The 20006-nt window shown below is 48.7% G+C and overlaps 7 protein-coding genes across 7 annotated transcripts; 4 read left to right on the top strand and 3 right to left on the bottom strand.

Annotated features, from left to right (window-relative positions):
* Window positions 1-1425: 1425 nt before the first annotated feature.
* On the bottom strand, window positions 1426-3353 carry EV420DRAFT_1728220 (NADP-dependent oxidoreductase domain-containing protein; the record flags this gene model as incomplete). The annotated part of the gene is made up of 7 exons (XM_060479870.1): window positions 1426-1989; window positions 2038-2213; window positions 2265-2474; window positions 2527-2668; window positions 2719-2943; window positions 2995-3076; window positions 3127-3353. 7 exons carry the CDS (start codon window positions 3351-3353, stop codon window positions 1906-1908), a joined length of 1146 nt encoding a protein of 381 aa, XP_060334808.1. The 3' UTR covers window positions 1426-1905.
* Window positions 3354-5039: 1686 nt separating this feature from the next.
* On the top strand, window positions 5040-6204 carry EV420DRAFT_1760792 (NAD-binding Rossmann fold oxidoreductase; the record flags this gene model as incomplete). Its single annotated transcript, XM_060480638.1, has 2 exons — window positions 5040-5525; window positions 5575-6204. The coding sequence occupies 2 exons, from the start codon at window positions 5040-5042 to the stop codon at window positions 6202-6204; spliced, it is 1116 nt and encodes a 371-aa protein (XP_060334807.1).
* Window positions 6205-6909: 705 nt separating this feature from the next.
* Window positions 6910-9068, bottom strand: EV420DRAFT_1518490 (uncharacterized protein). Its single transcript, XM_060472070.1, has 7 exons — window positions 8587-9068; window positions 8385-8534; window positions 8220-8324; window positions 8049-8168; window positions 7926-7991; window positions 7628-7867; window positions 6910-7573 (listed from the first exon to the last, which is right to left on the bottom strand). Exons 1-7 carry the CDS (start codon window positions 8719-8721, stop codon window positions 7295-7297), a joined length of 1095 nt encoding a protein of 364 aa, XP_060334806.1. The 5' UTR covers window positions 8722-9068; the 3' UTR covers window positions 6910-7294.
* Window positions 9069-11771, bottom strand: EV420DRAFT_1518487 (uncharacterized protein). Its single transcript, XM_060472068.1, has 9 exons — window positions 11508-11771; window positions 11305-11460; window positions 10735-11249; window positions 10484-10678; window positions 10323-10434; window positions 10222-10270; window positions 9823-10166; window positions 9485-9767; window positions 9069-9398 (listed from the first exon to the last, which is right to left on the bottom strand). The coding sequence occupies exons 1-8, from the start codon at window positions 11634-11636 to the stop codon at window positions 9501-9503; spliced, it is 1767 nt and encodes a 588-aa protein (XP_060334805.1). The 5' UTR covers window positions 11637-11771; the 3' UTR covers window positions 9069-9398; window positions 9485-9500.
* Window positions 11772-13246: 1475 nt separating this feature from the next.
* Window positions 13247-14739, top strand: EV420DRAFT_1518483 (mitochondrial carrier). Its single transcript, XM_060472067.1, has 6 exons — window positions 13247-13495; window positions 13545-13602; window positions 13658-13686; window positions 13737-14078; window positions 14135-14523; window positions 14576-14739. Exons 1-6 carry the CDS (start codon window positions 13277-13279, stop codon window positions 14598-14600), a joined length of 1062 nt encoding a protein of 353 aa, XP_060334804.1. The 5' UTR covers window positions 13247-13276; the 3' UTR covers window positions 14601-14739.
* A 1202-nt stretch (window positions 14740-15941) lies between these two features.
* EV420DRAFT_1518477 (uncharacterized protein) lies at window positions 15942-17276 on the top strand. Its single transcript, XM_060472066.1, has 2 exons — window positions 15942-16146; window positions 16210-17276. Exons 1-2 carry the CDS (start codon window positions 15963-15965, stop codon window positions 17043-17045), a joined length of 1020 nt encoding a protein of 339 aa, XP_060334803.1. The 5' UTR covers window positions 15942-15962; the 3' UTR covers window positions 17046-17276.
* EV420DRAFT_1518476 (uncharacterized protein) lies at window positions 17225-19938 on the top strand. The gene is made up of 4 exons (XM_060472065.1): window positions 17225-17657; window positions 17711-18204; window positions 18261-18612; window positions 18669-19938. Exons 1-4 carry the CDS (start codon window positions 17493-17495, stop codon window positions 19560-19562), a joined length of 1905 nt encoding a protein of 634 aa, XP_060334802.1. The 5' UTR covers window positions 17225-17492; the 3' UTR covers window positions 19563-19938.
* The last annotated feature ends 68 nt before the right edge of the window (window positions 19939-20006 follow it).

Raw genomic sequence — 20006 nt, 5'->3', positions numbered from 1 at the left:
TGCTCTTAAACGTCGTATTGGAACCGTTGGATTTAGCAAGACCAGGTGGGCAACAAAGAGGTGAGCTATTATATGGAAATATAACAAGGAGATGTCGATAAATTATACAGGCTTATACATTACAGTAAGTCCTTGCCGGAAGGCGAGTAAACATGCATGCTCACAAATTTTCAAGATATAGGTACATCAGCGCGCGCGAACCAATGTTATGGATGCAAAGGATTTAATGATCTGCTTTGAAAAAAATACTGTCTGGTTGCCACCGTCCCAGATCGCATCTGTATAGCCTGAACGGTCATCAACTGAAAGAATCACAACCCGTCAGCGCTGTTTAGATCTGTGCTCCATCCTTTAACTGCCTCTGAAAGAAGCAAGTCAATTGCGGCTACACCAGTACTGACTGACAGCCACAGTATCCCATCACAATCTGGTGTCATCAAGTTTCATTCCGGTTAACGACAATTGAAGGGTTCGTTGATAGATCGATGGATCACATACATTTTTAAAGAGTCTAACATCCACGTTCAATGATGAACGTTTGAACGGATGAACGTTAAACGTGGATTCTGGTATAGCGAAAAGGTTTTGATTAAACTGACCCTACTTGTCAATGTCTCAGATCGACCCAGTCAGTGGTGCCAAAATCAAAACCATCAAGCTCTAGTTGTAATACAGACCCTGTATGTTGGCCACACAGGGAAATAAGAGCACTGGTCCTCTGATTTCCCTGGGTGGCTCCCTTCCATCCACATCATCCCTCCCCGGGCCGGGCCCTCTCTGCCATGATCTGCTCGGACCTCCCCCAGTTCATTTCCTCTCGTTTCATGTATCCTTGCAACCTCCATTGGCATTCATCACTCTGTAAAGCCATTGCAGCGTGACAGCCATATTTCTTGACCCTTCGTTATCCCGGGTCGACATCATCTGCAGCTGATGTCAGCGAGGCGCAGCTGGTCTGCGACGATCAGGATTACGGTAGTCGGAAGGATTCAGAGGGAATGTGCATATTCGCTGTCATTTCGGACTCATGCACTAGTAGATAATGTTGCTACGACTGTCATTACTTCTCACAACGAGCCATCGAGGTCGGTAGGAGTAGTTTACTTCTATTTACCTGAGCTGTATCAGCGGAGATGGCCAATCAATCCAGTTTTCCAGTTTTCTGGTAACCCATTCCACAACACCCACAGTCTACAGACAACAGCCCCTCTCCCCTAATCATCCATGACTTCCTTCGAAAACCGGCCCCCTCCCTTTTTAACGTGTGTTGAGTCGTGTTGGCTCGTGTGAATTCTTTAAACAGCGTACTCTGCCCAGTTTCCTTTTCTCAACATCGCAAAGCGTTGCTGATATCAAATTCATCTTCAGTGACGCCCAGATCGCACATACTAAAGACATGACGCATACATGATGATGGTAACCGTAATGGGCTGGCAAGGGCTCGGATAATATCTCCAGTGTAATGGTTACTTTGACTTGTCCATTTGGTGGGCATCACGCAATAGCGGACAGTAGTGCATAGCCTCCCCAAGAGGCACAATGCAAAGGTAAGTAACTTGCCCGATACAAGAGATGATGAGAGAAGGAAGGAAAAGAGAGATAAAAGATTGGAATGAAGGAGGGCGCTTGTCGGGAGATCCGCGCATGATCATCGAAGCTCATTATAGATACGTCATCAACGATGATCACTGCAGTGCACACTACTGGAAAGTCTCTAGTACCCGTTGCTTTGCCAGACTCACGGATACTAGTGGGGACAGGGTCACATCATAGTCATTTCCTGAGCCTCATTCCACGCGACCCTGACAGGATCTGATTGGCGCTTGCAAAGAACAGTATTTTCTTCATTTAAATTGGTGCAATGACGCTCGTATTGGCGACTTTCTAGTACGACATGAAACGGGATCATGGTCTAATTGGTTCAACCCTGGGCTGCTTCGACATATGCGCTGTCGTCGCCAAGAACATATTATAGCTTGACCCGTCACCCTAGATAACCGGTTAGTCATTGCTTCAGTGAGATCATCGACGACTTACAATCATCGCATTCGGGAAACCAGGGTCAAAGGGCAGAATACTCTCCAAATACTCAATCTGCTCCTTTGACAGCGTGATATCGAGCGCTTCTAAATTCGACACCAAGTGTTCCACCTTTCTACCTCCGATGAGGGGAAACACATACGGCGTTTTCTGCATCACGTAGGCCAGGGCCACTAACATCACCATCAGCAAAGCACATACAACAACTTGAAGAAAAGGCTCACCAGATCGAATATTCTTCGCCCCGACCTCGCCAGCAACCTTCTCCAGCGCCTTTGAGATTTTCTTCTCGTTCTCGTTCCTCTCCCAGCCCCCGAGTCCGGCAATAGCGCGCCCTTTCTCTCCAGACTGCTTTCTCTCTTCCTCTTCGGCGTCCGTGCGGAACTTGCCTGCGGCCATGACGTCCCATGGGGCCAGCGCCAAACCTATAGAAGCTCGTTATCAGCATAAGGATATCCAATGAGTCGTTCCACATACCAAGAGTACGCGCCATGGGAATGATCTCCCGCTCGAAAGAGCGGTCCAAAAGATTCCAGTGTCCTTGATAGATCGCAAAAGGTGTCTTTCCATGGACCTGGGCGTACATATTCGCGCGGGATACGACCCATGCAGGCGAATCAGATATGCCCTACGAGATCTCAGCAACGACAAGGACACAGACCAAGGAGATAAACATACGAGATAGAGAACCTTCCCCTCGACAACAAGGTTATGCAGGCTGTTCATCACCTCTTCGATAGAGGTCTCATAATCCCACCAGTGCACGTAAAGAATGTCGATATAATCCGTGCGCAACTTTTTAAGACTGCTCTTGACGGAGAGATGGAGAGATTTATTCCCATTGCCGGTGTAATTGACCTTTTGCTGGATGCTATCGTTGCCACGCTTGAAGTTCATTGTGTACTGCAACATCGTGAGCACACAGAACAAGTCGCGTGTTTCGGTAGCCCGCACCTTTGTAGCAAGGACCACCTGGTCACGAACACCCCGCTTCTCGACCCATTCTCCAATGAACTCTTCAGAAGATTCGTCCTGGCTATGAGGAGTTAGCTCGTCGGCCAAGGGGAGATGAAGAAAGTTGCTCACTAGCTATTGGCGGTGTCGATGACGTTACCACCCATATCAAAATACGCGTCGAGGAGCTTGAAGCTTGATTCCTTGTTCATGCTTCCAAACCCGAGCTTGTCCCATTTGTCACCGATGCTCATCGCACCCAGCTGGATGGGCGAAACGCGAATACCCGCCAGAGGGGACAAGAGGCGGTAGTAGCCTAACTTGGTGGGAGGCGCAGGGGGGATATCAAAGAAAGACATGTCTGGGAAAGGTGTGTTGGATTGAGTTCCACAATTTTTGGGCCTTATATAACGGTAGACGAGAGTCAATAACAAATAATCCGTAATCGCATAGTAATCCTCGAAATTAGGGGCCAAGTGAATTCCCGAGTGTCTCGGAATATAGATCCAGGTAAAATCAGCAATTCTTTCCTAGGTCACGATGTTGGCCGGGATATATGAGAAATGCGTTATTAAGCTGCAGCTAAGTCTGGAAGCGACGCATAGGGGTAGCCCGCTCGCGAACGTTTATGCAAAGGGTGCGTGGACGGTACCGTGCGAATAAGTATGTACGGCCGGGCAAAAGACATGGTCTGACGCGGCCACGCCAGCGAGAAACTGAGTTAAGTCTTTGGCCTGCGCCAAGAGACTCTCATTGTGTTTGCTCACTACAGCTTATTAGTACGTTGACACCAAAGGTAAGTGACGACGCTCACCGAAATTTATGCTCAGGGTCGTAACTGGCAAGAATGAAACAGGCCAATGATTGCGTTCGAGTACGCGAGCTGGTATCAGTAGAAAATGCTCATAAATGATGTATAGCAGTAGTTCTTGGTGAAGACAGCACCGTACGACAAGTAAATTTGATTGAGGTGGTTTTCTTGGGGCGCCAACGCACTATTCGATGACCCAAGAAGACTTCAGGGTGCGCTACACTAGTTCAAGGCGACTCCTCTGAGATGATAATCGTTAAGTTTTCATGGAGACCTGCTCCGAGTCGTTAACTGGCATTTCATGCCTCTTAGACTTAAGGCATAAGGTTTGGCGGTGCCTCATGGCTACATCGATTGATGGCACTGAACCAAGAGTTGGAACATATACTTGCTGGAAGCACGCGTGCGGAGAACGATGGACCATACAGTTGTTCAGATGTTTAGGAATCAAGTGACAGAATGTAGTGGATGACACTGCTGCGTAGGAGAAGAGAAGTCTGCGTCACTGCAACCGTCGGTAGGACTTCAAAGGATCGTCAGAGCCAGGATAGCGGTACCGTACCATAGTTATCTAGGCATACAAGGGCGATTTACTGATCTTGACACGGCCAGTAGAGTATCTTGGCGCATAATTTCGCGATATCAGCGCGCGCCTCTTCGCATTGCGAATTTGCATGGCTCTGGTGTAGTCAGAATAAGATACCATTGTGCCGCAAAGCCACAGTAACAACGTACTGTATCACAATCCAAAAAAAAAAAACTAGATTCTAGATTCTCCAGCATATATCTGAATGGCTACGGGCCGATTCAACAGTTCTAATTAAACTTTCACGCGCGTTCAGAACAGCCAGGCCTATTCAACAAAAATTGTGTTACCGTATGATAGGAAATAGCAAAAATACGGATAACATACAGCAGAGAAACCGCGGCGCGAGTCGGTTATGCCGATTATATCGTCGATTATGGCTCCATAATCGACTCATAATCCGCAACTCTAACCCTCTCTATTTTTTCCGGCAGTCCTCGAGGCGAGCGCCACCGCGGCGTAGTCTTCATGATTGTCGATACAATACCGGCCGAGACTAAAACAGATGTGTCAGAAAAAATGAAAAAATGATGCCGTCAATCTCGGGATATCAAAGAGATCGCTAATACGGACCGAAATCTCCGCGATGACTTCCTTAGAGATGAGAACATAAAGACGAGGGATTACTCTTCTCTTTTCTCGACCACCATGACAGAACCGATTCGCTTGGGAGTTATCGGCCTATCCGCCAAAGGATGGGCATCTACGAATCTTGTACCTCCCCTTCTTGCTTCGCCTCTCTCGTCGCATTACAAGCTTCTTGCCATATCCACCACGAACCCCACGTCTGCCGAGGCAAGTGCAGCGAAGTATTCCACTGCCGAAACCGCGGTGAAGGGCTATCATACTCCTGAGTCTATCGCTGCAGATCCCAACCTTGATTTGATCGCCGTGTCAGTGAAGACGCCCAATCATGTAGAGAACGCCATAAAGGCCATTAAGGCTGGGAAGGATGTCTTCATCGAGTGGCCGGCTGGGAGAGGATTGAAGGAGACGAAGCTTCTTGCTGACCTAGCAAAGGAGAAGGGGATCCGGACGATCGTTGGGCTTCAAGCAAGGCAGAGTGCGTTGTTTCGCAAGGTGAAGAAGTTGGTCGCAGCGGGAGAAATTGGAGGCGTTTTGTCCACGAGCATGGTGTGTAGACGTTGGCAATCTCGTATAGCGTCTTTCTCATTGATGGTAGACATCACGAATGTCCGGTCCGCATGCGCCATGGGGACCAACGGTGTTTAAAGGAGGCGAATACTTGTTGAAGAAGGATAACGGCGCAACACTTCTTGATATCCCTGGAGGCCATTTTCTCGAGGCATTCACGTATATTCTTGGACCGATTGATACCGTATCCGCGACCGCAGTCGTTCAGTACGCCTCATCCCAAGTAGTCGATCTGGATGGCACGCCCACTGATGTTGTCTCCGCTGACGGTCCGTCGCAGGTAGCCGTATCTGGCACGCTAAAGAGTGGTGCTGTGATGAGCTTGCACTGGCGTGCGGGGATGGAGCAACCTGCCAATGTGAAAGCGGCGACTCCGCTTTTATGGGTTATCGACGGGACGAAAGGAAGTATCAGGATTGAGAGCGACAATCCCTTGGCAGCTTTTGTAGAGATGTGCGAACCAACGCAGCTTTGGGTGAATGGTGATGAGGTGAAAGTTGAGTATGATGGTAAGACGAATGAGGGTAGGGCCTGGGAGGAATATTTGAAGGGCGAAGGCGCGGGAAACTATCCCGACTTGCAGCATGCGGTTAAGATCAAGAGCATCATCGATGCCATTTGGAGGAGTGCTGAGGGAGGCGTTAGGGTTGGTCTGTAAGTGTTGGAAGAGCATATAGCGCACCGGTGTACAATATATGCAGACAAAGTCGAATTCCATGCCCTTTTGTTCATCTATTCTGAAGATAGATTTAGGTAGAAGCACAACGCGCCGTATCCAATATCGAACCATAGATTTGTGTTGTTCAGATGAAGAAATATCGATGAAGCGTCCGAAGGGTAGCCAGCTGCTAGCATGATTATTTGGCAATGGCCAATTGGGGAGAGCAAGTCCCGTAAATTGACGCGTCATAGCCTATCATCGTGGCGAAGATCAGGATAAAAGAGCCAGGAGAGTAAATGCAAGAGAACGATTCGGACGAACCAGTGAGACGACAGTCAAAGGAGGAAGAGGTAGCGAGTCCCAAAGGCGGCAGCTGGAACTCGCCGACCCGGACCGGTCTCCCCGATTCTTTCCGAGATAAGGAGGAAACGACAGAGGGCCCTACATAGATGGATAACGACCATCCTCCTGCCAACTCGTCAAATTAGGGGCTAAATCTGTCATAACTTTTACGCAAAATACGCGTCATAGGCGGGCTCGTGAACGAAAATACTCCACTGATAAGATATAATGTGGGGCTGTCTCACCAATTCTCTCACGGTGAGTCCGAGCCGCATACTTTCTGGGACTGATGTTGTCAGCACGCTCAGTTTCGGCTTTTCACTGTCGTCGGCGTCCGCTCTCGCTTGCGTAACTGTAGTCTTTTGGCTTCAGAAACACGTTTACTGCTAACATCGTTTATATTATTGGAATCCGAAAGAATCGGGGACCTGGCGCTTGCGCCGCTACCGACATACCGTACCGGACTCAGCATCAAAGCTGTACTATGCTTCTGCTCTGAGCCTTTATGACATGGATGTTCCGCTGAACGATTTCACACTTATCGATGTTATTGGCATAATCCTTATGGTTAGCGTATCAAAAATCCCATTGTGGCATCAAGTAGTGTTTCCATTCTAGAATCAAAGCCAGATTACAGGTCTGAATAAAGACATGAAGAAAGGCAGGATAAAGTCCAGCACATTGAGGAAACAAGCAATGAAGTGAGCGACAAAAACCTCTTCGCCGTAGACGGCCTACTACAAAACTAATCCGCTCTCTTGGGCTTTTTCGGGGAAACGAAGATATACTCCGCGTTCCAGATTGCGCGATCAAAGGTGTAAAGGGACACCAGACGGATGTTTTCAAACCTTATCTTCTTGGGCAGCGCTTTGTTCCGCCACAGCGGCTCCCCAGTAGGGACGAACGACATGTGCATGATGCGGTGGTACAGCTGAGCGACTGCCTTCAGGATCCCGTACCGAGTGACGCATCCATGTTGACACTGCATGTTGATAGTTTCCATCATTATCGGATAACCATTGACCTACACAATCATAGAGATTAGTCCATGCGATGATCAGAAACTCTGGGTACGTACGTTAATGTTCAACAGAAGCGCTTCAGCACCGAAAGGGTTGACGATCTTGCTGTCGTCAACGACAGAGAAACCCTCAGGAGGATCCAACACATCGCGAAGAAGAACCCCGCAGCCTCGTGGGTTTTGGCCAGGGAAATCAACTACAACGCCGCGACTGACGAAGGAAATAAAGGTCGCAGATTTAGTGGGAATCGGCCCTGGTTGTTGGACCACCACGACCTTCTCCGCCTTTTTCACCTTCTACAAAAAATAGGCAAGGTGAATCGCTATGGGCAGAAGATTATGGTATGTGACCTACAAAGTCGCCTTGATGCATAAACTGGAAGTGAGCACACTGGTCGTCACAAGGGGTTTGGGGATTGATCTGTGCAGAGATAGTCAACACTCTTTGTCAACAAGGTGCGCCCACAAATGCACTGACCTGACGACCGGGGTTGAAAATGAACAGTTTGGGTGGAAGGGGCTTGCCATTCTCGTCGGTTGGCACTAACGAGTTTCGGTGGCTAACATACGCCACCAGCTGGACAGGCTTGTCCGGCGTCTATCGCAATCATCAGACGAGGCAACGGAACCACACCATGGTAAGACTTACAACTCGCGCCTCCCTTTTTCCCGGTGAAACTTTCCACTTGGGTGGCATAATAGTTTTGTAATGCTCGATGGAATATTTTCTCGGGGGCGTTTGCGGTCCAGGAGGCTAGTAAGAGAACGTCATGAGTAAAACAAACATAAACCACAGGTCAGGACGATAACTTACGCCGTAGTAAGGCACCGAGCTAGGCGGGGGAGTAACAGGGCGAGGAGGCGCCTGACTCGAACTAGCCCGACTGGCGTGGTAGTTCGATCCTGACGCTTCGGGCCTGACCCGCGAACGAGGGTGACGATCGGGCCCACTGAACAACTCTTCCTACAAAAAAAGTTCATTTCCCACCGTAGAATCAAGAAGCAAGATTGCTCACGTGGGGCCGGTTCTCAGGTGAGGTTTTGTACCAATTGAGATTGAAGACCGGAGGCCCCTGATTCGGGTTACTCTGAGAAGGGGTGGAGTAGCCGCCTTCGTAGACACGGCCGGGATTGTAGGGGTTGTAGGACATGGTGAAAATGATGTGAAAATTGAAGAAAAAAGGATAGTGAAATCAGTGGTAACGAGCAGTGGGAAGACAACCAGGCCTTCGATGTCACAGACAAGTGAAAGGATGATGGAGATATCAGCGAGTAAAGTCGGTCCCTTATATATGCTCCTGGCCAGTGGTTTATGCCACCATTGAACGCGGGCGGATACTCAATTTCATTGTCCAGATATTGCAGCCTTCTGCCGCGACTCCGACGCTATGTTCAATGAAATCAGAACCCTGACTTTGGCAATGTTGCTTGAGCTCATTGTTTACATTCTAGAATTCAAGTCAAATATGCGATGCCAAAAGAAGTCGTCGAGGTACTTACATTATTCGAACTGCGTCCACATTTAGTACACGCCAGTCGGTCCTTTTTAGGTCCCAGTCACTCTGTGAATTCCAGTCCCGCGTGTCACCGGAGAAGCGATCATAATTTTTCACACAAAGAAAGAATAGAACAGAGTCAGTCCTCATTCACTCAACATACAAACAACGAGAAGCACATTTGCTCCACGATCCGTCCCAGCCACCCTTCCTCTTATTGTCCGCAATCACCCGTCTTTTTTTGCCAATGTCTTTGCATCGCCAAAGCCATGGTAAGTGGCGAACAATGAACAGGACCGGAGGCGTTGATCAGGGTAATTACTACTTCGGCCCTTCCAACAAAATAAAAACCGACGAGAAAGCATGAAAGCAAGTCGTTTGTATACAGAAGAAATTACACGGGAATAAAAAGACGGACCAGAACAGAAATCATATTAAAACTTGTACTCCTTGCCCTTTCTTCCATCCCTATCACGATCACGGTCCCGGTCCCGGTCCCGGTCACGGTCACGGTCGCGTTCCATCTTCTGCTTTTTCTTCGCCATCTCCTTGGCAACCATGTCCGAGAAATCTTCTCTTCCAGCACCAGGAACACCGGCGTTTCCGCGTGAATGAGCATCATATTTCCTCCTCAGTTCCTCCTCTGACATGTTCTCCAGATCGCCCGCATCGATGGAGACGTCAACTCCGTTTGCCTTGCGCTAGAAGTACATGACATTAATCAGCATACACTTGAAAGGAACAAGATGCTCGTACCTTTGTTCCGCGTTCGTCACCTAGGACAGGTATAGGCGCGCTGGCGACAGCGCTGACATCGTAACCACGCTCACTTCCCATCAACCCACGGACAGAAGTCTGCTTCTCTGGAACGACTTGGTACAAAGATCTTGGTCCAGATTCCATAGCTTCCGACACCGTTCTTCCAGAGTTCTTGCGGAGCTCGAGGAAGTCTGGTGTTTCCAGACCACCAGCAATCGTAGACACGACACTGGCCATTCCCGAGGGCGTTTCTGTACCTGATGGTGTCTGAAGACCATCCATAGGCGCGGGCTCTGCTTCCTCTTCCTCGGATTCGTCTTCGCTCTCTTCGGATTCTTCCTCTGTAGATGTACGGTTATGAATGAGCAGCGATGTATATAGCTCGAAGTCGCTTACCTTCCTCAGGTTCAAGCTCACCCCAAGGGTCCTTGTCGATGGGCTCGCCCTACAGAAGTAGTTCCAGTTGTTATAATGCAAGTAGAAAGTGGAGGACTTACACTGGTATCCGATATCTTGGGAAGCACGCCGAAAACATCACCGTACAAGGGACGGTTGTATTCATCGAGTGGAGGCTTCCCCCACCCACCAGGGTGGAAACCCCATTGTGCCCTGAGAAGGAAAGATCAGAAATGGCCCAAGAGATGCGGCAACACCTTACCCTTCAGGTATAGGTGCATTGAGACCCGGTATGCGCAACGTAGGGTAACTAGGCGGAGGCCCGAACCTTTGCATGCTAATGAGCCATGGTGGCGGAGCAAGCGGAGGAATCGAGAGAGCTTCAACCAATTCAGGCGACAAATCTCCCGGCCGCTTCTCCTTCAACGACGTCTCGAATTCCTTGCCTTCGTAATACCTAAGAAGAACGTGAAATCATCAACGCCGCCCGAGTCTAGCGTAACGAACACCTACATTTCGCCGAAACCAGTAACCAACGGCTTCGTCTGAAACTTGAAAAAAGCATCGTGCAGTTTCTGATAATCAATGTCCACTTTACCCATCTTCGGCTGGACCCGCTCTCGAGTTTTGGCTTTTAATGACATGTTGGCTTCCTTCTCCTTGACGGCGTCTCGCATGGTAGCGATACCTGTGTCCGCGATGTAGGAAGGGAGCTGGAATGGTGGCTTTTCGATACCGCGCTTTCCCTGAAGATAGTCTCGTTTGGCGCTCCAGTGTATCGGGATTGGAATGGTGTTCCGGTAACTTTTGAGATGGAGGAGCAATCGTGGGTCGGCAGCTGTAACGTCGGTCCATTCAACAACTTCAGGCTTCTTCACCAGTTGCTTGAGTTCCGCTACCGTCAAACGCGCCATCTTTCGCTGCTTCTTCTTCGACAACGGTTTCTGTTCCGCGTCCGAGTCACCTTCGGAAGGCATGTCGTCGTCGGAATAGATCATTTCTCCCTTGGTGTTTTCAGGATCCTTTTTCTGTTCAACAATACGATATGAGAAACACAAATGTAGCTAGATGGACACGACGCACTGATGATTCCTCAGGTGGTAGCTGGAAACGCGCAAAGACGTCGGAGAATGCTTCGAGGGCAGTATCGTCCAACGGCTCAGGTACGTACTCAACATTGGCTACCACATTCTTTGGTTCCTCCTCCTTTTTATCCGTTTCGTTGCCGTTCTGTTGCTCCTGTAGATACATCAGCTTCGGTTTTGAGTTGCAGTCAGGTGACGTACATTGGTCGCTGTAGCTGTCTTTTTCTGCTTTTGCTTCAGCCGACGAAGCTGGTTTTTGGATTTTATAGGCTTCCCATTAATCGTCGTCGTTCCGTTGACCGTTGTCACCTCTTCTGGTTGCGCAACCATCAAGAGCGTCGGGACAGTGATGAAGGAGTAAAGGCAAGGAGGCGTGTGAATGTATTGACTTTTCCGCTGCAGAATATCAATTCAATTATTTATTTTATTTCTTCCTGCACAAGCTCAACATAATCGTTGCACCGGACAGTAAGTAATTGCAAGTTTTTCTTCCGTTTTTGCTAGCTAATCGGAATAACGCTCGTTCTATCGAGAGCGGCCCCCCCAGAACCATTGAAGATTTTTCATCTTCGTTAGTTGTGGCCAACCTCCTCAGCGGCCATTTCTTGTAGGTTAAGACAGTTGGGTCCGCCCTGCACAGGATCAGGTCGCCTCTACTACATCCTAGGAGGTCCCTCTTTTTCTGCGATGGTTGTCCCTGTACTACTTGTTGCCAGTTATCCAGGTCGTTACGGATCTGTAACCTCCAAATGTCACTCTTGTGATGTGCGGCTCGGCTTTGCCCTTCCCACTTGCTCCAGAAATGAATATACGTAGCTTTCATCCTCGGGTATTCATCTACCCCCAAGGCTCCCCAAGTTCTGAGTGAAGAATCTTCGACCCGTCTGAGATAAAATGAGAGTGATAGTGAGTTTCGTTATTTGAAAAGGCCCATGACCAGCGTTTTCCTGACCGCTCTTTCTTTCATTTGACAATGCGCCTGTCACTCTCCTCTTAACCTCGATCCTATTACTTCCTCAATGAACCGTACCGTAAGAGACTCGAGAAAATTACTTTGAGGCTCTAGTTAAAGTCTACAGTTATCATCTAGTCCACATGAAGGGTTTCTGCGATAGCTCATTCGATTATTCTTCAAGTATACATAGCACTCCAAGCGCATTACACAACCCAGAATGATCGACGAGCAAAACACACATGTAATTTGTGAGAAAATAAAGTGTGGAACAGAAATTCCTGGCATCTTCCAAATTTGTTTGCTGCAACTCGAAAACTACCAAACGGAAGTATTCGCCAGTCAACAGCAAAGAAAAAGGAGGCCCACCCAGCCAGAGTGGCCAAAGTGGGACAGGAAAATATTTAGACGGTGCATAAGCCTGAGCCTATACAAGCCGCAGACACCCTCTGGGGACAAGGTCGCCGTGCTATGAAGGATCTCCACGGCCCACAAACCCGGTTACGTGAAGGGGCTTGTGCCATCAAGGTAAGTATGAGGTGTTTCAATGTTGGCTCTTGCCTTTTATACGCCGCAATTGCGCACGGACCATGCACCCAGTTTGGCAGGCCGTATTCCGCGGATGTTTCCGATGATGGCACTATCCAAGCCAGTTCTGGTGGGCTAGGGATCGTTATCCTGAGTGCGCACTGCACAATATGCTACAAAAGTAGAGTTGGGGTTACCGAGCATATTTCGGTACGCCCCTTCTAATGCTGTAGAAAAATGATATTTAGCCTTGCAACAGAGCTAAATATCAATGACACAGACACTCGAGCTTGTCAACTCAAGCCGTAGCAGAGAACAGCATAATTTTTCCTGTTCCCTGGAGGATACATTGTTGTTGCCTACTTGTTCTTACAATGTGCGAGGAAAATAGGATTTCTAAGCTGTAAAGAAATAAATAAGTAAATATTCTGATCGAAGATCGCGTTTATTCGGGCCGTGACTACCGTCGCGTCTCTTACTCAGCCCCACCATGAGCGACGTTATCGCGAAGTCCCCACAGCCAGACCCGGAGGCTCAGCCCCTTCTCGATTCCCCACAGCTAGCATACGATACAACCGAACCTAATGGTGAGATAGTCAAACAAGGGCGTAGTTGGAAGCAAATATTATTCTATCTGTTTACCACGCTGCTCGGCGTCGGCGTCCTGGCCATCTTCATCAAAGGCTTCATCGACGCCGACGATGTATCGGTATGTATCTTCGCATCTTAACAACTCGGTGTATCTAACAATGGACTAGTTTGATTTTAAGAAGGCACTGAAGGCAGCGCTAGGTGGGGGATTGAGCGGTGCTGCTGGTATGACCCTCCGTTGCACGAAACGCTGCAGCCCTCAGTCTAATCTGTTATGCAGCGATGGTTCTACAGGTGTTGACTCTAATGGTAAGATTCACTGACGTGTCATTGGCCGACGCTGATAAGCACTTCGGTAGCCTATTCGTACCGTCATGAACTACCAATACCGATATGGGTCTTCAACAGGCGAAGCTATCCTGACCTTGTATCATGACGGCGGATGGACACGTTATTATCAAGGGCTCTTAGCTGCTCTTGTACAAGGCCCTGTATCTCGCTTTGGCGATACCGCAGCCAACGCTGGCATTCTCGCACTCCTCAACTCAAACACATATATGAAGAATCTTCCGCCCCACATTCAGACTATATTCGTCTCCTTGGCCGCCGCTTCATTCAGGATCCTTCTTACCCCCATCGATACCGTCAAGACAACTATGCAGACCCAAGGCAAACCCGGAATACGCATCCTGAGAACTCGCGTAAGCCCCCATACATCTTGCGTCATCTCATCTCATAATGGCACCGGTTTATATAGGTCAAACAATACGGAATCGTATCCTTATGGTATGGTGCACTGGCCACTGCAGTAGCCACGTTCGTGGGGAACTATCCTTGGTTCTCTACTTACAACTTCCTTGACGAGACTCTGCCTCCGCCTACCACCTTTCTTGAGAAACTTCTTCGGCAGGCTTTCATTGGTTTCTGTGCCGCTGTCGTCTCAGACACCGTCTCGAACTCCCTACGAGTTCTGAAGACCTATCGCCAAGTCAACGAGACGCGGATCGGGTATGTGGATGCGGCTCGTGCCGTCATTGCTGTGGACGGAGTTAAAGGTTTGTTCGGCCGAGGACTCAAGACCAGAATCATCGCGAATGGCTTGCAAAGCATCATGTTCTCCATTCTATGGAAGTTGTTCTTAGACTTGTACGTATGAGAGGCTATGTTATCGGGGATTTCAACTAATCCCTTTCAACAGGTGGAACCGTAAGACAGAAGGATAGACTTGGAGCACAGAGGATATGTAACTAGTAAGCAAAAATAGACTGTGTTGTGAGAAACTATGTGGATATAGTATCAGTGGAACTTATATAACCGACTTCCCATGAATTTGTCTCACGAATAATGGGATTTTGTACACGGTACTTACCGGATACACGTCGCTTTGAAGTACGCGTTTGGCCCCTATCGGCATCACGTGGGGCTACATTCGCCGCGGCGGGTAATGTTGATGTCTTCGTCCGTTATGCTCTGACATATCGTTGTATAAGCCCGTTGTTTTATACGACTCAAGATGCAAATTTCTAGAAATCTTCAATGCAATCACATTTGCTCACACCGCAGACCGTGGTGCGGATCGTACCGTGATTGCTTCAAAGCAGGTATTAGCCTCGTATACGGACATGCCAACAACATATGGATTTGGAGTTGAAGGATTCGAAAGAAAAACCGATGGCAGGCCACCCTCATCTTCTAGCCCTCTCCATTGACTCTGCTGACCCACTATTCCAAGGTTCCACCAGGTCCATCTATTGAAGCAAACATACCGAGCGACTCGGAATGATATCTAACCCTCGCAGATCGACGATGGTATCTCGTACATGGCGCCCTTCCCATGCAGAGCTGTTTGATAAAGCTCCCAATACTTCTCTGCCAGTCTGGACGCGTCGAAAATGGCTTGTCTTCTGAAAAAGTGGACCTCGTACGGACCCTCTGCATGCCACTCAAGGCAGGAGACTTCAAGCTTCAAGCTTCGAGTGCTCTGATTGCTTCTCAACGCCCCACTATACTCAACAACTTTACCCAAGTTAGATTCGACCCCCATCGGTTTTCATGCTTTTGGGCCAGAAACATCCTCTCGGATCTGTGAGTCTCAATGATACCATTTGTATCCTTGGCATGATGTATTAGTTTGAACAGATGGAATGCAGGTTGCCTTCACGTTGTGCGAAAATAGACTCGTTTACGACATAGATGGGAACATGCTATTATCATGTGTTCCTCGGCCCGTATGTTCTCGTACCTGCAAGCGCCGAGATTTGCCAGTTAGGCGACCTCGCTCAGTCACTCGGACCTTCTGATCTCCGGCCACGGAGTCTAGTGCAGGGGACAGTAAATTCTCGTCATCTACATAACGGTTTCGCAGCTGGCTGCTGACGGTTTGCTGTCGTTGCAAACGCTCTTGTACGCTCAGCTTCGTCGTTGATTATTATGTTTCGCCGTTCCGAAAGCGTGTCCAACACGCGGAGGATGCGTGAACTTCGGTTCTGCCGCAAGTCAGGCTTAATCAAAATCGGCCCTGCGGAATGGAAATAGCGAGGCTTCCTTGCGGCCCAGTTCATACATATTGCTCCCAAGATGTTTCGATGTACGTGGTGCGATACCCTCCTCTATCCTCCATCTTCATCCTTATCATGTCCTGTCATTCCTTTTACCAGTTCGATGCTTTCCAACTCTCAGAGCTTTTCCTTCTTCTCTTTCTCTTCGTCCTTCTTATCGTCGATATCGCCGTACACGTTGCGACGAGGTGGCGTTTGAATACCTTTTCTGGTGCGACGCTCGTTCCATATCGTAATTGAAAATCCAGGAGTGACCTGTATGATTTGCGTGTAGCAACCCAGGGAGAATCAAAGAATGTGCCCAACCTGCCAATACCTGTTTCCGACGCACGCATATCGCAACAGCGACAACCCGATGTTTCCGTGTCGGATTCGAAGCACGACGATAATACCGTCGTCCGAACTTCTCGGAATCCCCCACCCGTCCACCAAGATAATACGCATCTACCTTCATCGCTAGACCTGCAAAAGAAGTTGTCTCAAAGCACTTTTTCCCATTTCACCGAACGGCTCCTTTTTACGAACAAGCTATGGGCGCAGAATACAATCATCCTCCAGCTCCGCGATGCTTTACTCTCTGTCGAGGACGGTATACGGGACAATGCCTTCAATGCCTTCCTCGATCGCCTGGTGCTTTCCAACACCATCTGGCGACAGCGGAAGGAGCTCGATTGCTTGAAGCAAGAGCGCGACAAGATCAAGGGTTCTCGAGTCAAATCTGTTGTTTCCCTAGCCAAATCGCTCGCGTCCCACCATCGCAAGGAGGCTCTCACCAAGCGACTGGTGGTTGACCTTGTCGATGAAGTCAATGCGAGCAAACGGGAGACGGAGATATTACGGGAAGAACATGAGAGGGAGGTGCAGAAGATCAACGAACTGTGGGTGAAGGATTATAGAGGGATCGTGGATGAAGTTGAAAAATCCCGGCTTGCTGAGAGCGCGAGGGTTATTCAACAGGAGATTTCTAATGACCTCGAGCGGGAGTTGCGGGACGAGCTCGATAATAGTAGGAAGGAGGTGGAAGCACTGAGAGGCCAGGTTGCCGAGTACGAACGCCTAATTGAAGGGCTTTGGTCGGATCTTCATAGGCAGGAGAAGCCGCCCGCTTGACAAGACCTGGAACAATAACTTCGTCCTTTGGCGATGCAGGGTATGGTAGCGACGGCGGTACTGGTACTAACGATGTTTGGTTGAAAATGAAGGGCGTGCGAGAGTCAAGAGCAAGTAGATATTTATATGGAGTAATTTATTCGCATTGTATGTACTACTAGGTAGAGCGGTCTATTATGTACTTACGTGTAAACATTATGATAATCATACAGGGTCCCTTTTTTTATTTTATCCAATTGTTGTGTTGAAGGTCCGCTTTGATGCCGCGTTGCTTTGCTTTGCTGTGGACGGCGACGACCCAAGCGACGACGTTGATAACCGTGACAGCGTCGTCGCCTACAACAATAATGCCTCTGCACAATAGCCATTGTTGGTTCGTTGCGATGGGTGCCGGGACCGTTCTTAAAGGTCCAACACCGTTGCTGTGCCTACTACGCGTCGCTCTTGATGCTGTTCAACTGGGCTATACCGTCTTACCTCTCTAATATTCTGTTGCGCAACAAGAATCCTCAATGTCCCACAATATGTTACATTCAACGGCTTCCGTTTGACACCTTTGTCGAGCACATATTTCCGTTGCTCTGCGTTGAAGAAATAATATGCCTTCGCAGGGTTAGTCGTCAATCACCTATGAGAAATAATGTTCTTTAACATGATATTTATAGGTGAACCGAATGTTCTTCCTTTTGACCCATGAACCCGTTATCTGGAAGCGCTTCATGTCGCGTATGAACATACATACTCCTCCCTTCCGGCCCACGTTTGCGTATTCCCAACGGGAGACCGATTTTGAGATCGAGCAAATGGTCACACGCGCTATTTCCCTGGATGATAATTTCAGACGACGACGACCTCATGTCGTGAATCGGTTTCGGGTCCTGTTGTACTCCCAAATACTCGAACTGAAGTTGGTGTTGGGGGGAAAGTACCTCGTCGCCTCTATAGTCAACCACGTATACCGACAATTCCAAATCATCATCGTCAATATGGAGCACCCAGAAGAGGAAGGTGTTCGCCCTGTATTATACATTCCGGTCCATGTGCGCGCATCTAACCTCGATGCAAAATATATGACCTATCATGGACAGCCGGGCATTATGATTTCATACGTATGCCGGTCGTGGAAGAAGACAGCTGATGGAACACCGACAGGGCACTTGTAAGTTTTTACTCGTTTGTATATCGAAGGCTGTTATTGACGAAAATCCGTTATAGAACAGACCTCGATACTTTGACTTACCACGCCCCCGTTGATGAAGCGCACCCCATAAAGTACGAGTGCAATTGCTATTTCTCTCCCTTGCACATCATGGAGTCGTTGTCGGATCCCTATATCTTACCAGGAGATGATGAGTACGAGAAGCGGCATTCTGGTATCCAACGACCTTCGAACCGCGTCATGGCCTTCACCTCTGGGCGGGTATTGTACGATCCATCGCTTTTCGAAAGCAACGGCGTGCCATATGTTGTAATCACCCAGCAGCCTGATAAAGTCGCCATCGCTAATCTGCACACTCATACAACCCACCTGCTTCTCTGCAGAAAAGCCCCGAATTTCGAGAACTTCGTGAGCCGCTCACGTATCTCTTTTTGTGATGTCTGATATTAACTGATACTTCCTAGCGTCATACCATAATGGCTGTCCGTGTTCTGCCAGACCAAAGCCACATTCTAGTCATCCGAAGACTTCAGCACCCCGGTCTGATTCCCCGGAACACCATAGAGCTCTACCAAATGCCCAACTCCGGAAGCCAGTCTCTCGCTACGACCGCCGCGTTTGAACGCGTATGGGCTCCAGAATGTTATGTCCGTAGTTTTCGCATTTCTGATTACTACCGCCCCTCGTATAAAGGTGACTATCCCACGCGCTCGAACTCCAATGATCCTCCGCCCCCTCTGTCCATATTCATGTCTTCCGCCCGACCTAACACCATGACGCATTATCATCTTTGGCCTTCGTTGATCAAGTCTCGGATATACGGAACAGATAACACCATTGATTTATGGGCATACACTCTCGGAGACTCTTGCACGCAGCAGTCCCTCCATCGCAGTGACACCGACATAACTCGGGTCATTCCTGGGGTGTACCGTTCCCTCGCGTGGCATCAACCTCAGGAAGACCGGTCAATATCGCCCAAGATGACATCCCTCATGCGATATACAAGCCGCGAGGCGCTGCCTACAGGATACTCGTCTCCCACATTGCCGACCGATGAGCCGCTTCTCCGGAAGGGCCGAATTGGTGTCCCCAAATTCGTCTATGGTTCGTTCCGGGATGTGAACGAAAAAACTTATCCCAATTTCTTCCACAAGGGTATCTCGGCGGCGGCGTGGGACGAGAGTATTGGACGAGCGTGCTTCGTCTCCGCCGAAGGTACGGTGATTGAGGTCCTGGATATGGCGTGTGTTGTACAGCCAGACGATCGCCTGACGCAATGGAATATGAAACAAGTGAACGGGAAACTACAGACACTAGCATTCGCGACTGACTGCCATGGCGATACGACTCTGTGATCACGATCAATATATGCACATCTTACACTACTTTACGATTTTGGTATCTACGAGGTATAATAAAGCAGAAGGACAGTGACTTAGGACAGTGATATCATAGTGTTTGTATTTCCGGATATTGTTGGAGTGGATGAAGAAATCACTGAACAATCCCGGAAGTATGTACTACTACGGTTGCTACGTAGGTCTGTATTCAGTGTACTAAGATTTGAGATTTTTTTGATGTGCTAGTTCTAGTCTTCTAGACTCAGCAATTCATAAACAGACTCCGGGCAAGTAATATGGCTTAGCACTTAGGCATTGCTGCTATTTATTAAGGATGGGAGGCGAAAATATTCAATACAGAGATAGTATACATAAGGATGAGAACATCAACTCGACGGCTAGCTTTGAGTACCGCCGCCGTGTTGCCGGATAAAGTATTGAATCTCCGAATGAACACGG

This window comes from Desarmillaria tabescens, assembly GCF_030435595.1.
Source record: "Desarmillaria tabescens strain CCBAS 213 chromosome Unknown EV420scaffold_7, whole genome shotgun sequence".
NCBI classification, from domain to species: domain Eukaryota; kingdom Fungi; phylum Basidiomycota; class Agaricomycetes; order Agaricales; family Physalacriaceae; genus Desarmillaria; species Desarmillaria tabescens.
The sequence above is the reverse complement of the archived record's forward strand: the minus strand, read 5'-3'. Positions and strand labels throughout refer to the sequence as shown.

Excerpts from the sequence above, each read along its gene's own strand:
- EV420DRAFT_1518477 (XM_060472066.1), top strand. The coding sequence starts at position 15,963 with ATGTACGTGGTGCGATACCCTCCTCTATCCTCCATCTTCATCCTTATC. Across the intron at positions 16,147-16,209 it reads GCGTTTGAATACCTTTTCTG|CAACCCAGGGAGAATCAAAG; the intron begins GTGCGACGCTCG and ends ATTTGCGTGTAG.
- EV420DRAFT_1518490 (XM_060472070.1), bottom strand. The coding sequence starts at position 8,721 with ATGTCCTACAACCCCTACAATCCCGGCCGTGTCTACGAAGGCGGCTAC. Across the intron at positions 8,535-8,586 it reads CACCTGAGAACCGGCCCCAC|GAAGAGTTGTTCAGTGGGCC; the intron begins GTGAGCAATCTT and ends CTTTTTTTGTAG. Across the intron at positions 7,868-7,925 it reads TTATGCATCAAGGCGACTTT|AAGGTGAAAAAGGCGGAGAA; the intron begins GTAGGTCACATA and ends TATTTTTTGTAG.
- EV420DRAFT_1518476 (XM_060472065.1), top strand. The coding sequence starts at position 17,493 with ATGCTGTTCAACTGGGCTATACCGTCTTACCTCTCTAATATTCTGTTG. Across the intron at positions 17,658-17,710 it reads AAATAATATGCCTTCGCAGG|GTGAACCGAATGTTCTTCCT; the intron begins GTTAGTCGTCAA and ends TGATATTTATAG. Across the intron at positions 18,205-18,260 it reads GGAACACCGACAGGGCACTT|AACAGACCTCGATACTTTGA; the intron begins GTAAGTTTTTAC and ends AATCCGTTATAG.
- EV420DRAFT_1518483 (XM_060472067.1), top strand. The coding sequence starts at position 13,277 with ATGAGCGACGTTATCGCGAAGTCCCCACAGCCAGACCCGGAGGCTCAG. Across the intron at positions 13,603-13,657 it reads GGGATTGAGCGGTGCTGCTG|CGATGGTTCTACAGGTGTTG; the intron begins GTATGACCCTCC and ends TCTGTTATGCAG. Across the intron at positions 13,687-13,736 it reads TACAGGTGTTGACTCTAATG|CCTATTCGTACCGTCATGAA; the intron begins GTAAGATTCACT and ends GCACTTCGGTAG.
- EV420DRAFT_1518487 (XM_060472068.1), bottom strand. The coding sequence starts at position 11,636 with ATGGTTGCGCAACCAGAAGAGGTGACAACGGTCAACGGAACGACGACG. Across the intron at positions 10,679-10,734 it reads GTTACTGGTTTCGGCGAAAT|GTATTACGAAGGCAAGGAAT; the intron begins GTAGGTGTTCGT and ends CGTTCTTCTTAG. Across the intron at positions 10,167-10,221 it reads TGAGCTTGAACCTGAGGAAG|AGGAAGAATCCGAAGAGAGC; the intron begins GTAAGCGACTTC and ends GTACATCTACAG.